This window comes from Amblyomma americanum, chromosome 1 (genome assembly GCF_052857255.1).
Source record: "Amblyomma americanum isolate KBUSLIRL-KWMA chromosome 1, ASM5285725v1, whole genome shotgun sequence".
Lineage (NCBI taxonomy): Eukaryota > Metazoa > Arthropoda > Arachnida > Ixodida > Ixodidae > Amblyomma > Amblyomma americanum.
The window spans coordinates 130,348,260-130,361,552 of NC_135497.1; the positions used below are offsets into that span (position 1 = coordinate 130,348,260).

The window sequence follows — 13,293 nt, forward strand, 5'->3', positions numbered from 1 at the left end:
CTTACTCGCAAAATCTCAAAGATTCGTGTTGCTTTCAGCGTGCTGTTTCGCGGATGTTGCTGCTGGCAGGTCTTCTGGGTTGTGGTGAAAAACAGTCACTGGCGTTTTCTCACTGGGTCAGGGCCGCTTCGCGTTGAAGCCCCGTCGAGACGTCACTGGGACGCAGCCGTCTCGCTCGAAGTCGCAGTGTTGCGCGCACTGTGTGCTGGGCAAGGACTCTGGCAATAGCGAGGCGTGTGCGACCATCGTTGGTGGTGGTCTGCGTCCGCCCAGTCATGAAAGTTGGCCAGAGTGCGCAGCCTATTCGCTGCGACGTCGCCCACGCCGTTTTGGAAACCTTCGTGGCGTCGCGAGACGGCTCCAAATTAATTTCCTTTTTTTTGTAATCTTGAGTGGTGTGGTTTGTAAGCATTGAGAGTGAGCTGCATATGTGTTTTGAATACATGTCTTTATTCAAGGATTTGTGCAGAGTCATGTGCTTGAAAGAGCAGCTTATAAATGGTCAACACACGAGCACTTAAATGCAGCGTTTGTAACGCGCACTTTGGTGAAAGACTGCGTATGTATAGCAGGCACTGCAGCATGAAGTAGGACGAAACAGTAAGAATTAAAAGGCTCAGCATTTGCGTATCCATCTGGCGGAAGCGCTAGCTGCTGTCCCAAGCGCCGCAGCGTTTCACGCCTGTGAAACTAACACACGTGGCTGCTACAGCGACGTCGTTAATGCAGTCAATACATTTCGGCTACTACAGCGTGTAGAATTCACCGTAAGATTCGTTTTGAAGGGCAGCCGTTTGTTATAGTTTTAAGGCAGTTGTATATTTACACATAAATAAGTTTTAAATTACAATGAGCGAAAGTGAGAATTGATGGGCAATAAATTAAGTATGAAACGTGATTGCTGCTGTCTCTTTTAGCAGTGGTGCACTGTTAGCCATAAGCAACGCTTATCATATGCGTGAGAATGCAGCGTCTCGATTTCACTCGTGATGATTCTCAAACGTGGAAAGAGCGCAAAGCATTTGCATAGCGTTTCAACGCGAACGAGAAAAGAAAAGAATGCCACCCTGTCTACAGCGTTTGCTGGCCAGCGCTCCCCCTGAACGTGTCTCACAGCTTATACATGGGGAGAACGGCGAAGTAGATATCAGCTCTCACAGCTCATTTGTATATCTCCATATTCCCATAGAACGATCTGGAAGCGGGACGCGTGTCGCTTCCACATCGTTCCCACGTCGCTTTTGTGGGGAGGCGTCTGCAGCATAAGTTTCACTCGAATCGGGGCTCTATTACCACACGGTCTGATAGCAATGCACGCGCTCTCGGGAGCGAGCACTGGAATACTGGAATGGTACGTTAGCGAAAAATGGGAGAAGTGAAACTCGTGCTGAAGACACCATGACGTGCCATTGCCGGAGCGTTCTTATTTCCTTGTTCCCCCTAGCTGCCGCGTGTTGGCTGAGCTGAAGGCCTTCATAGAGTGATCCCTAGCGGTCGGTGGCGTCGAAACTGTGTGGCCACTGTTCCGGCTATTGGAGAGTACTTCGGAGCATCACGCCCGTTGTGCCGCTGATTTTTTCACTGCCTGGTCGCTCACTCCTCGTATCGCCTCACCGCACGCTTTCGGCAGATTGGACTTCGGCAGTCGTTCATTCAAAGCAAGTATCCGAGCATGTTCGCCATGACCAAGCAACCCCATATTCCCGAAGGCGGAGTGACCTCGCCATTGGTGCCAGACGCTTGCGCGTGCACCCGATGAGCGTTTGCTCGCGGTGAATTGTTTGTGTAAAGAAAAGGATCTTACAGAAGCGCTGTGTCAGTGCGCTCTCGGACAAGAACGGAAATTTGTGTTAGCATAAGGAATTTTCTTTCTCAACCGGCTGAAACTGGGCAACTTTAAAAGTCTACCGCATGTATCTTACTGGACGGGGTCATTTCCTCCACTGACTCGGTAACAGTATAGCTGGCTTGCATCTGTGGAGACTTCATACGACTACAGTAAGCTAGAACAAGTTCAATACCATAGAGTACCTGCATGAACGTGACCATTTCCAAGTGAAGCGCGCAAAAACCATGCTTTCGTCTGCTTTCAACGAAAAGACAACTGCGGACAAACGCGAACAAATCGGATTTGGGTTCGTGCCTGCAGGAACGCTTTGGCCCAGCGTGCTGTGCCGTCCTCATTTTGGTGTGGCTTTAGGAGGAAAAGGTCTTCCGTCCTGTGTCGTGCGCAGGCGGGCCTCACGTCGCCGTTGTGCGTCGGTTTGTGTGGCTTCACATGCGTTGTTTGCAGAACCCTGTATTCGGCTCAACTGGTACTGTCCAACTGCATGTGGACGCACTTTCCGGGCAGTTGGTAGTACGTCAGGTTTGGTCTGCAAGTGAGTCCTTCGGCACAGGTGCCTCCGTGATTCAAGTAACCACCACACTCCTCACCAGGCCCCTGAAACAGTAAACGAAAAAAAAAAATTTTTAAGTCGCGTTTAGTATTCCTTGCTTGCTCTTGAAAGGCTCGCTGCACGACTATCGGCTTTGTTAGAGGTGAAAATCATCAGGCGCTTAATGAAAGTGACGAGAAAAAAACTTAACCCCCGATTTACTTCGTTGAACTAAATGCGACGCAGATGCGCTAGCACATTCACTTTGCTTAATTTTGTATCTTCTTCAGTCTTGGTGATCTTTCTGCGGGGGTTAAATCGGAGGTAAATTTAGGGCGACCAAGTTTATTGATGCGGAGGAAATGCGAAAGCATGCGGCCTTTCAAATCCGCTTGAGCAGTAAGGGGCACATCAGGCTTTCGTTATATCGAGGTTTTTCGTTACATTTGAGTCCTGTCTCTTGGCAGGTAGCTCTTCCGTTAATTAACGCCCGAACAAGACGGCTTTTTCGCTAGCTAAGCATTTGGTCCAAATACGAATTCAGTGCTCAAGCACTTCGTTTTTCACTTCGGTTTTTGGGTCTATTGCGCACGAATGGTGCATTAGTCAGGCAGTAAATACGATTAAATACGCTCAAGAAATTTTGTAGGGTCTGCGGAAATTCTGTCAATTTGCAAAAAAAATGTGTAGGGCAGAGGCGTGGGGACTGGGGAAAAAAGCCTAGGATATTTGAGGATGTGTCTTAGTTATCGACTCCAGCAAAGTATCTCGGAGTCCCGCTAGAAAACTACATTGGTGTGACCCATACTGGAAGATCAGTGTTTGCTCGCGCAACCTCATGCAATTTGTTTTTGCCAGCAAAAATGTGGCATGGTCTGCAGGTTTTGCATTGTTCGAGCAAACAAGTCGAACGCATCTTTTCCGCCAGGTACGCGCCGATGGCCTCTCCATAACTGCCTAAAAGACAGTTTCACGTGCGTGCAGAGTTCACGTACGCAAACGTGAGAAGTCTACGTAGCATACGCGCACGTCGTTTCAAATCCTTTTAGTTGCACGTGCGCGACAGACGTCGCGCGTTCTTCTTAGCGCCACCTACTGACAGATGCAGACACTGCTGTATAGCCACTCTAAGACAAGACTAGTCAAAGCCAAGACAGTCGAACTGCGTCGGTAAGCGTCGGAGCGCTTCTTCCTTAGGCTTAACAGCTGGAAAATCGCCTTTATATCTGAAAAACAAAAGCTATTTGTCGCTTGAAACTTTATACGGGACTACCGGAGACGTATACCGGTTTACCGGACGCCGGCTTCGCACGCGCAGTGGCTCCCCCTCACCCCCTCTGCGCTCGCGCAAGCGGGGTCCGGTAAACCGGTATACGTCTCCGGTATGCTAAAAACCGCATTTATTCTTGCGTCATGTTGTTAACTTCTAGTTATCTCCCTAGAAGGATAACTAGAAGGATAAGAATGGGGTGGAGCGCATATGGCAAATTCTCGCAGATCATGAGTGGCAGTTTACCAATTTCCCTCAAGAGGAAAGTGTACAACAGCATAATCTTACCGGTACTCACCTACGGGGCAGAAACGTGGAGGCTAACGAAAAGAGTTCAGCTTAAGTTAAGGACAACGCAGCGAGCCATGGAAAGAAAAATGATAGGTGTAACGTTAAGAGATCGGAAGCGGGCAGAGTGGGTGAGGGAACAAACACGGGTTAATGACATCCTAGTCGAAATCAAGAGAAAGAAATGGGCTTGGGCAGGGCATGTGATCCGAAGGCAAGATAACCGCTGGTCTTTAAGGGTAACGGAGTGGGTTCCAAGAGAAAGTAAGCGTAGCAGGGGGCGGCAGAAGGTTAGATGGGCGGATGAGATTAAGAAGTTTGCAGGCAAAGGGTGGATGCAGCTGGCAAAGGATAGGGTTAATTGGAGAGACATGGGAGAGGCCTTTGCCCTGCAGTGGGTGTAGTAAGGCTGATGATGATGATGATGATGATGATGAAGTTGTTAACTGGTTCATCTCGCAAAATGTGGAGGATCCCTTTCTACGCACTGTTTGTCAGGTTCGCTTGGCAAGAGCTTTACCGATGTTTGTTGTATCAACTGTTTGTCATGTCACTGGTGGAGCGTGTGGTTGTTTCCGTGAAATTGTCCAAGCAACCCTTTTTTTATGTGCCAGACTCTCAATGGAATATTTAACTACTCTTATCAAAGAACAGCTTTACAGAGATGTTAAGTATAGCCTTGCCTATTCCCATATATCGGTCAGTGTACTCTTTGGACCGGGGCAAAATGTATTGAAGCGTGTAAAACGAATGCCTGTACATCCTGCTGTACAGACTGCATGTCGGGGTTCTCCTTATAAAAACATGGATGGCGGGAGGGGGAATTTTTCTACCGTGTGGTGTCGATTGCATGCCTTTGCAGAAATTCGAAGACTGTTGAACATGTATTTTTAGATTACTGGGATGGGGTTTTCTTTTGCGTGTTTTACAGCGAACTTTGATGAAAGGTTTTCCTTTAGATCCCTATGGAATTCGGTTTTTGGCAGTCGAGAATGATGATGGTGTGCCGTATGATATGCGTCAAGTGGAAAGCATGTGGAAAGGCCGAATGGATGTTCACGTCAGATATTCGTCAGAATTTTGGTGATTTTGTTCGTGAAATCGTAGAGGTTTTGAAAACTCAGTCGTGTGCACCTGAGTGGATAAGTGTGTGCTGGAGAAGTGACAAACTTGTGTCATTTATAGCGAGACTAGTTGTCTGTAAATCAGATCACCTTTGAGATTCGTCCAGTTTGTATTTTATTTTGCGAAATAAAGGCAATAAAAAAAAGTGGCGGTAGTGCAGTGGTCAACAAAGCGGACCTGTTCGCGCCGCCCCGGGTTCGAAACCCACTCGCGGTCGTAAAGAGATTTATTTTAGTTTATTTGTGCTCCGAAGCTTCATCCGCAGACAAGACGGCTTTTACGCTAGCGATCCACTTAGTGCTAGCGCACTAAAAACTCATAACGGCATATCATCACTGGCTCACCGCGGCTGGGGTTTCTAAGGCTTGCAGCAAGATGACGCTTTTAACATTCAGTAACAGCAGGAAAAAAAAACAAAAAGGCGACGTAAAGGCTCGCTGACTAGGGCATAATGGAGATTTTAGAAGCGTACTGTTATGCGCTTCTTTTATCGACTCTTGTACGCGTGATTCGCGTCATCGCTCGTGCACTCACTTTCGTTAATCTCACCCCTTAACACTTTCGTCTGCTGTGGCGCAGCACACAGTTGAGGCCGCACGCATTTGACGCGGCAGAATTCTGCTGCGCGCTTGCGCGACCAGGTTGGTCAGACATCATGGACCCTCACCGACGTTCCTAAATCTGTTGCTTCTAGGCGAAATATAGATTTTTCTCTGGTGCACTGAGGGCGCATGCCATTCCCGCAAGTGACGACCTTCAGGTCGTTTTAAATTCGCACATGGCCACTCGGACTTGTACCATTCCTTATGCGAGACGCTCCGTCATTCCTATAGATTCACGCAAAAATGAAAAGAAATACTACACGCAAATCGTCGGTTAACATTCACTCTAGGCTGCGCTGTGTACTCTTTCTATGCATCTTAGTGCACGTTACGTGCATCCGGCCAATTCTTTAACGGTATCACAATTAACAGTGTGAATAAAATGCCATAAAGCGCTCTGTGACAAAGCGGAGTGGCAAAACAGGATGACAACGGCAAGCAGAGGCCGTTTGTTCGACAGTCGGGTGATACTGTTATATTGTCGCGTTCCTTTCAGTTGTTTCCGCGCTCAACGCTGCATTTCTATGGGAGAACGTCGTTCGTTTACAGGGCTTCGTTTGTGGAACTCAAATGACACCTCAAGTCAGCGGCAACGCTCATGCGACGTTGGAGACTGTGCGCAGCGGATGTTCTGAGGCATGCAGAGGCTTGAAGCTCAAGCAAGATCGAGTGCGCTGCTGCTGTGTATGATGTGGCAGTTGGAAGCGATGTTTATCGGCGAACTTGCTTTCACTGAGCTGGTTTTTTTTCTTCTTACTTCTCGCTTTCTGGTTTTCCCGTTGACCACCGCCAACGTCACGTGATAAGCAAATCAACAAACAGGGAAAGCATTCTTGTCTCATAAATTGCGCAACACTAGTCTACTTGCGTCAGGCTTTACCCTCGTTTACAGAAACGCGGACATATGTGACAAAAACTGAAAGGAAACAAGGAAACAAGAGAAAAGCGAAACACTCACGACTGGAAGCCCCGGCAGCGAGGCTGTTTCGTAAGGCCTCCCCAGTCGTCAGTTTTTGTTTTTCCCCTCCCTCCCCCGTGACGCAAGGGGTGCACACTCACGCTAGCGCAGACTTTGCAGCAGCCGCACGTGTCGCTCGTGACTCCGTAGGCGCAGTCTTCTTCCAGCGGGCACTCGACCTCCAGGCAGTCCGGACACGAGGGCATCGACTCGGCCCTGGCGATTGTGGGGCGAAAGCGAAAAAAGAGCCGCCACGGTCACCCAAGCGGGTCCACCAAGCGAGATGCACCGGTGCGCTTTACGAGCATCCGCCTGGGCTTTGCGCAGGGTGGAGTGAGATAGGATGGGATGCACGCCTGCGGCTGAGCCGCTTTTGAAGCCGCCATTGCGGCGCACGCAGCGACACACGCTGTTTGCCACAAGAGTGAGCACAGCTTTGCGTGCTCGGGTTGTCCCCGGCGAGGAGGGTAGAGGGGGAGGCCATGACGAAGCGTGCAGCGGTCGGTTACACGCGCCCCATTGATTCCGTGTAACTCCGCCTCACGAAAGACGTGCAGTGTTGTGGAAGCTACTGAGCGCGCGCGGATCATCTAACTGGGGCCCCATCCAAAAAAAACTGTCCGAGCGTGCAGAGGGCGGCTCGTGATTGAGCCGACGTGATTGGGCTGGCCAATCGCGATAGCCAAAATGCGATGGCCAAGGCGCCGGTAAACCACGAATCGTTAATTGCGGGCAGACAGCTCTGCAAATGCGGCTAGCCCTATGGCTAAGTCAACGGTGCATGGTTTTTGTGCAGGCGTATCTTAGCCTCCCCCGGATCCCGTTACTACGCGCGCACAGGGAACGCGGTTTACAGGCATAGGCCGGATCAGTGCGCGTAAGCGCAAAGGAGCATAACCGATGAACCTATCCAATTGATACGGCGGCAGTTCCGAGTTGGCTTCCGCGAATGTAATGCTTCGCTGTGCGCCTTCGTGGGGAAGTAGATGCGGCCCCGATGAAGACAAAGCTACAGAAATAAGGAAAGTTCTCGCTTATCTGTTAATACATCAACGGCGTGGCATGTACGGTTCGTCCGTGACCGAGACCGATGAACCGGTCATGCAGTGATGTTCCATTGGAGTAATTTTCCCTTCTGCGGGGAATATGAGGTAAAATTTGGCGAAGGGGGAATTTCTAAAGTTTTGGGAAGTTTTAGGAACAAAATGTGACTTTTTCTTCTGAATGGCGGAGTTTTCAAGCTTCTGCGAGGAAAAAAGGGCCTGAAATAGGGATTTTTGGATCTGAATGAGACAATTTTTCGTTGCTGCATTTTCATCACAGCGTTCATGCGCTCTTGTACAGACACCCAACTGAAGTGCGACACGACCTTTTGGGATGCGGCTTTGCAAGTAAATTTATGATGGAAGAGGATGCACTCTATATTTATTCTATACATATATGAATATACACTATATACATTATGTAATATATGTCATTATATGCATTATATATCCATCATATGTAAAGGTGAACAAGGTGAAATGCAGTTTCGACTTTTCGGCCTCCTGCTGAATGTATGCCCTATGACCATGCACTGTACTGTTAGTATGAAGTAAATGTTCTATGTTCAGAAAAGGAAAAAAAATGATGACGGAAGACAATCCAGGCGAGCAACCTGCTGTCAACTCAACAGCAGGTCAACTCGCGAACCTCAGTTGGTACGTAGATCACACATGAAGGAACCAGTGCTAATAAGTTGCAGGGCGCGGAAAAAAGATGGGACACATCAGCGCCACTGGACTTACAGCTGATTTATTATGGGGCACTTGCATCGCACATAAAAGTCTTGTTGTGCGCATATACTCACATGCCTAATTCGTGAATCTATGTGCTGCACAATAAATCAGTTGTCGGTCGGGTGGTGGTATGCACCTTCCTTTACCTGGACCAGCGTGTCCTTACCACTAGTTGTTTTACACATCTAGTGCAAGTAAGCAGCTGCACTGAATGAACAGTGATAGCAGAGTTATGCAATGGCGGATACCAGTGGTCGATTCATTAGAATTTGGAGTCACTCGTTTCGAAGCGTTCAACGAGTTCTGAACGAGTCGTCCAGTCGGTGATACGCCTTTGTTGGGTTCACCGATCTCCAGCAGCACATGTATGGTTCGGATTAGACGACCGGCATTCACCACACTGTCAAAAGGCAGGAGAAAAAAAAAAGAAAGGATAATATGCTTGCACTTACAGTGCGACGAGGCCGACGAAAAGCAGAGTGGCGCACAAGGTCGTCTTCATGGTTCTGTCGAGGCGACGTCCTATAAGCAGAGCTGACTGTGTCTGGATGTGGTACTCTAATTAGCTCGGCTGGTTTCTTCGCGGCGCTTATATGGGAGCGCGATTCGGCGGGTTGCTTGCAGCCGGAAGTGGCATATCCGTCCATGACGGGATGTGCGCACCCCTCCCACCGTTGCTGGTTACGCAGCCCGGGTTGTGCTCCGGGGTTCTCTTGCCTGCCGAGTGACATTTCGTGCCAAGATGTAAAGCCCCGCGCATAATGGTGGCTGGACTCGTTGCTCCCACACGCTTGCGTTAAGGCGCCCTCACTGGCGTGCAACCCCCGATTAGGCTGGGTTTGTCCCGGACGCGACTTCCGAGATTGTGTTACTACATTGGCCCCCGACTGTCGAGGGGGGGGGGGGGGGGGGGGTTAACACCGAGACCCTTTTGCGCAACCTCTGTGACGTAGAAACCGTCGGCGCACACGGACAGATACCCCCCCCCCCCCTCCCCTTTCTGCTCCCAGGAAAACACAGAATGCGCGCGCGCGCGCACGCACAAAACAAGAAAGGAGAAAAAACCCGACGTGGGCAGAAGGAGGCACTCAGCACGAGGGGTAATGATTCGTAAAACGAGGCTAAATAATCTCAAGAACGGTGATTAGGGTGTGGCGTTGCAGAGCCAGCGGTATATCGCGCCAAATGTGTTCCTCCTTGGCGTAACTGGACACGGCTTGCTTGGACCTATTTTTATCAGCTGTTTGCTCTGCGAAGACTTCAGCAGCTGCAGGGAGAGGACGCTTGCGAAGCGCTTCACTTAAGTCGCTCGCGTGATGCGTGTATTTCAGACGGCGCATTTCCTTTTTGCGGCGCGGCTTCCGTGTCCGCTTTCAATGGCAAAGCGACTGGGAGAAGGGGTCGAAGCACGTTCTGATAGGACAGTTTACGCCGACTGCTAGTTTCTGCACTCAGTTTTAGTCAGGCTCTGGGGGATCTGGAACACTGGCTACGCGTTGTATATATATACTGGGTAGACTGCAATCAACGAACCTGAAAATGGAAACGGCAGCAGTTTTAAACTGGAAAGCGTACTTGGAGCTCACAGTCTTGCCTTCGTATCTCAAAGTTTTTTTTTTACAGATACCGCGTGCGCTATCCCTCTTCCGGTGAATGTAGAAGTTGCGGGGCACTTCGAGGTAGAAAGGCAAGTTGTGCGACGTTTTGGCGCAACTGATTGCGTACCCTTCTTGCTCAGTTTTGCCGAGAATTACGCGAATAACGGTGTACATAATTGAATGATATCAGAAATCACAGATACGTATAATAAAAAAAAATCGTACTTAACTGCCTCGTGCATGCCGTACTTGCTAAGTTGAACCAGTTGCGCACGATAGAGTGCTGCAACAGTGACGCAAGACAGGGAAGGCAAAAGCATTCGTGAACACCCTCAATTATAGCGAATAAGAGAGCGCAAACAAGAGCTGGCATATCGATGGGAGTGCGTTCAGCAAGTATGACAGCGTTTTTGAAGTTATTGGGGGGGTTAGTACGGGGCACTGAGGTTCCCACGAAGTGCTTGGAGATGTGCTAATTTTACTTTTGGTAGGAATTCTGACTCTGCGTCACCTAATGTGGCGCATAACAGCAGTTACCGAACTTAGCGACTACTCCTCAAGACGGGAAAAACGACGGCAACGGCTTTAATGACAGATATTTTAATGAGCACTGAATCTACGAGCTTTTAGAGCCACAACACCAAACATTTAAAAGTAAGAAAAAACAGCAGACGAATTGTTTCTGATATTATCAATATGCCCTCTGCATAGCCCAGATGTTAATAGCGTTTAGATATATCGTACGGCAGTCAGTGGAACACCGGAGCATTGGCTTTAATTTTTTAAAATCATTTTATTAAAAGATGTTGCTGTAGCTGGCCTTTAGCTGTGGCCAATAACGTGATCGCTTAAAGCTGCCGTTTGTCCCTTGAGTACATATAAGAATTGGTGCAAATTGCGAAGCGGGAATAGAATTAAAAGTATTGAAAGTTTTTTTTTTATGAAAAGCGCACAACGAGTCGCACGAAACATTTATTAATAGAAGCACGACTCCACAAGTTCACAAGACTGACCCCCCCCCCCCCCCCCGCCCCCATCCTGTGCCTTGCATTTTCATAACAAAAAGGGTTCTGGCGTTGCGTCCGTTTCTGAGGGCACTAATAGTGCGTTTAATAGTGACAAGGGAAAAACTGGCATACGAATGACAGTTTCGCAAAAAAAGAACGAAGCTTTATTTAATTGTTCCGACCATTTGTCGGTATACTGCACAGAATATTTTCGCGACTGGTGTAGATTCGCACTATGACAGCGCATGCATGCATTACACTAGCTGTGTATACTGCCGGAGAACATTGTCATCCACATCATTGTGGACTACGATATGTCATGCAAGTCCATGCAGTATCTGCCGCCATATTAATCGCACTGTTGCACACGCACAGTTGCTGGGGGTCACCACGCACAGTCGGATTTTTCGTCGCGCCAACGGCAATGCAAAGGCCGTGGCTATATAACGCCCCAGAGATTCGACATAGTCCGTCCTCTTCCATCTTGCTGAAGTCGTAGCGAGGTGTTCCCGGCACTGGCGCGCCCACTACGCCACGCTGGAGGGCAGAGCTTCGCCGGTCTGTCCGTAGCAGTAGCGCTTCTTCTTGGTCCCCAGCCTGGCCGTGCCGGCAGAGGAGACGATGGCACTGTCGGCAATGGCCGCGTGTCGGGACTTTCCCTTGGCCAGGGTTCGGTGCAGCGTCTCGAGCTCTCGGTTGAACAGCATCTTGTGGTTCTGAGCAAGCATGTACTCCCAGGCCTTGTAGGCCTCGGCCTCGTCCGCTTGCTCGTCGTCGATGTCAGTGGTGATGCGGAAGTGGACGCTCTTTCCGGGGCCCCCGGTGGTGGCCGCCGCCTGCTGCAGGCCGATGGCGATGACGCACGTGCCGCCGTCGCTGACCAGCGACGCGACAGCCTGGTTGAGGCGCTTGGCTGCCGCCATCGGGTTGGGCGCGTCCAGGGCCTCGGCCAGCGCGGCGTCGGGGGCGAGTGCTTCGCCCAGCGCGGCTGTGGAGAGCACCACGAGCCGGTCATCCGGCCTCAGCGTCACGTGCCGGATGCTGGGCGACGGCAGCTCGCACGGGGGAGGCCCGCGCGCCGTCGACGGCCACGACGAGCTGGCGTGCGTCTGGAAACCCTCCTGCGGCATGCCACAACAGTACTGAGCCCATGGCTGCGTTCTTCTGCGGGCTGCACACTGTGTAACTCTATGGTCTCTGAACAAACTGATGATGCTCAACAGAAAAAAAAAAGTTTTACTATACTCTAGGTAACCGCATGGCTTCAGTATCTTATGTGAAGTATCCTATATATTCAGCTAGAACTCCAGCTACCGCATTTACTCGACTGTAACGCGTTCTTCTTATCGAAAATAGAAGTGAAAAGTCACCCTTTGCGTTAAAATGGAATATTACATGGATACAAAGTAACACTGTGCTGTATTTCTCGCATATTGGTTGATGCGTCGTGCAGGTCGGCCTTCAACTTCGGGAAACGGGACCGGAAAAAAGCAGACTGCCGCATTGGTCGATCAACGGAAGCTCTGAGCCACAAATACTGATCAACACACATTGGAGCAGCGGCCAGACAGCCATAAACTCCTCGCCGAAGATGGCGCACTTGCACCGAACGCGAATTCGACGCATCGTCCTGAAGAAACGCGATAGAATACGCGCGACTTGAAGACATTTTTTTTTTTCTGTGGAAGTTTGGCAGATACCCTCATCGTTCGCAGTGCCATCGATGCCGCACGCGAATGACAGTGATCAGCTTCGGGTGCACGCAAAGCTTGGCGTTGCTACTTGGACGCGGAAAGGCGCTCTCGCTGTACTTTCCTCGGTATCGATATCTGGAGCACTTTTCGGCGACATAGAACTCGCGCAATTTTTCGACGGTGCCGCGCAAAACGAGGACTCGTTTAAATGTTGCCGAATGATGGCCACCGCCGTTCGGAAGGCACGACTCGCCACTCTGTTGTTGAAATGGGTTTTGGTTTTTCATAATTGTTTTTTTTTTGGGGGGGGGGAAGGAAATGGCGCAGTATGTGTCTCATATATCTTTGGACACCTGAACCGCGCCTTAAGGGAAGGGATAAAGGAGGGAGTGAAAGAAGAAAGGAAGAGAGAGGTGCCGTAGTGGAGGGCTCCGGAATAATTTCGACCACCTGGGGATCTTTAACGTGCACTGACATCGCACAGCACACGGGCGCCTTAGCGTTTTTCCTCCATAAAAACGCAGCCGCCGCGGTCGGGTTCGAACCCGGGAGCTCCGGATCAGTAGTCGAGCGCCCTAACCACTGAGCCACCGCG

The 13,293-nt window shown here is 49.9% G+C and overlaps 2 protein-coding genes across 2 annotated transcripts in view; both read right to left on the reverse strand.

Annotated features, from left to right (window-relative positions):
• Positions 1 to 429: 429 nt before the first annotated feature.
• Positions 430 to 9,169, reverse strand: LOC144113676 (venom protein 302-like). The gene is made up of 3 exons (XM_077646909.1): positions 8,852 to 9,169; positions 6,723 to 6,837; positions 430 to 2,443 (listed from the first exon to the last, which is right to left on the reverse strand). Exons 1-3 carry the CDS (start codon positions 8,899 to 8,901, stop codon positions 2,309 to 2,311), a joined length of 300 nt encoding a protein of 99 aa, XP_077503035.1. The 5' UTR covers positions 8,902 to 9,169; the 3' UTR covers positions 430 to 2,308.
• Positions 9,170 to 11,148: 1,979 nt separating this feature from the next.
• LOC144113678 (protein phosphatase PHLPP-like protein) overlaps positions 11,149 to 13,293 on the reverse strand; it is a 44,493-nt gene continuing 42,348 nt past the window's right edge. The window contains exon 13 of the mRNA XM_077646910.1: positions 11,149 to 12,125. Coding sequence (XP_077503036.1) covers positions 11,532 to 12,125 — 594 coding nt within the window. The 3' untranslated portion in view covers positions 11,149 to 11,531. The remainder of the gene's footprint in view (positions 12,126 to 13,293) is intronic.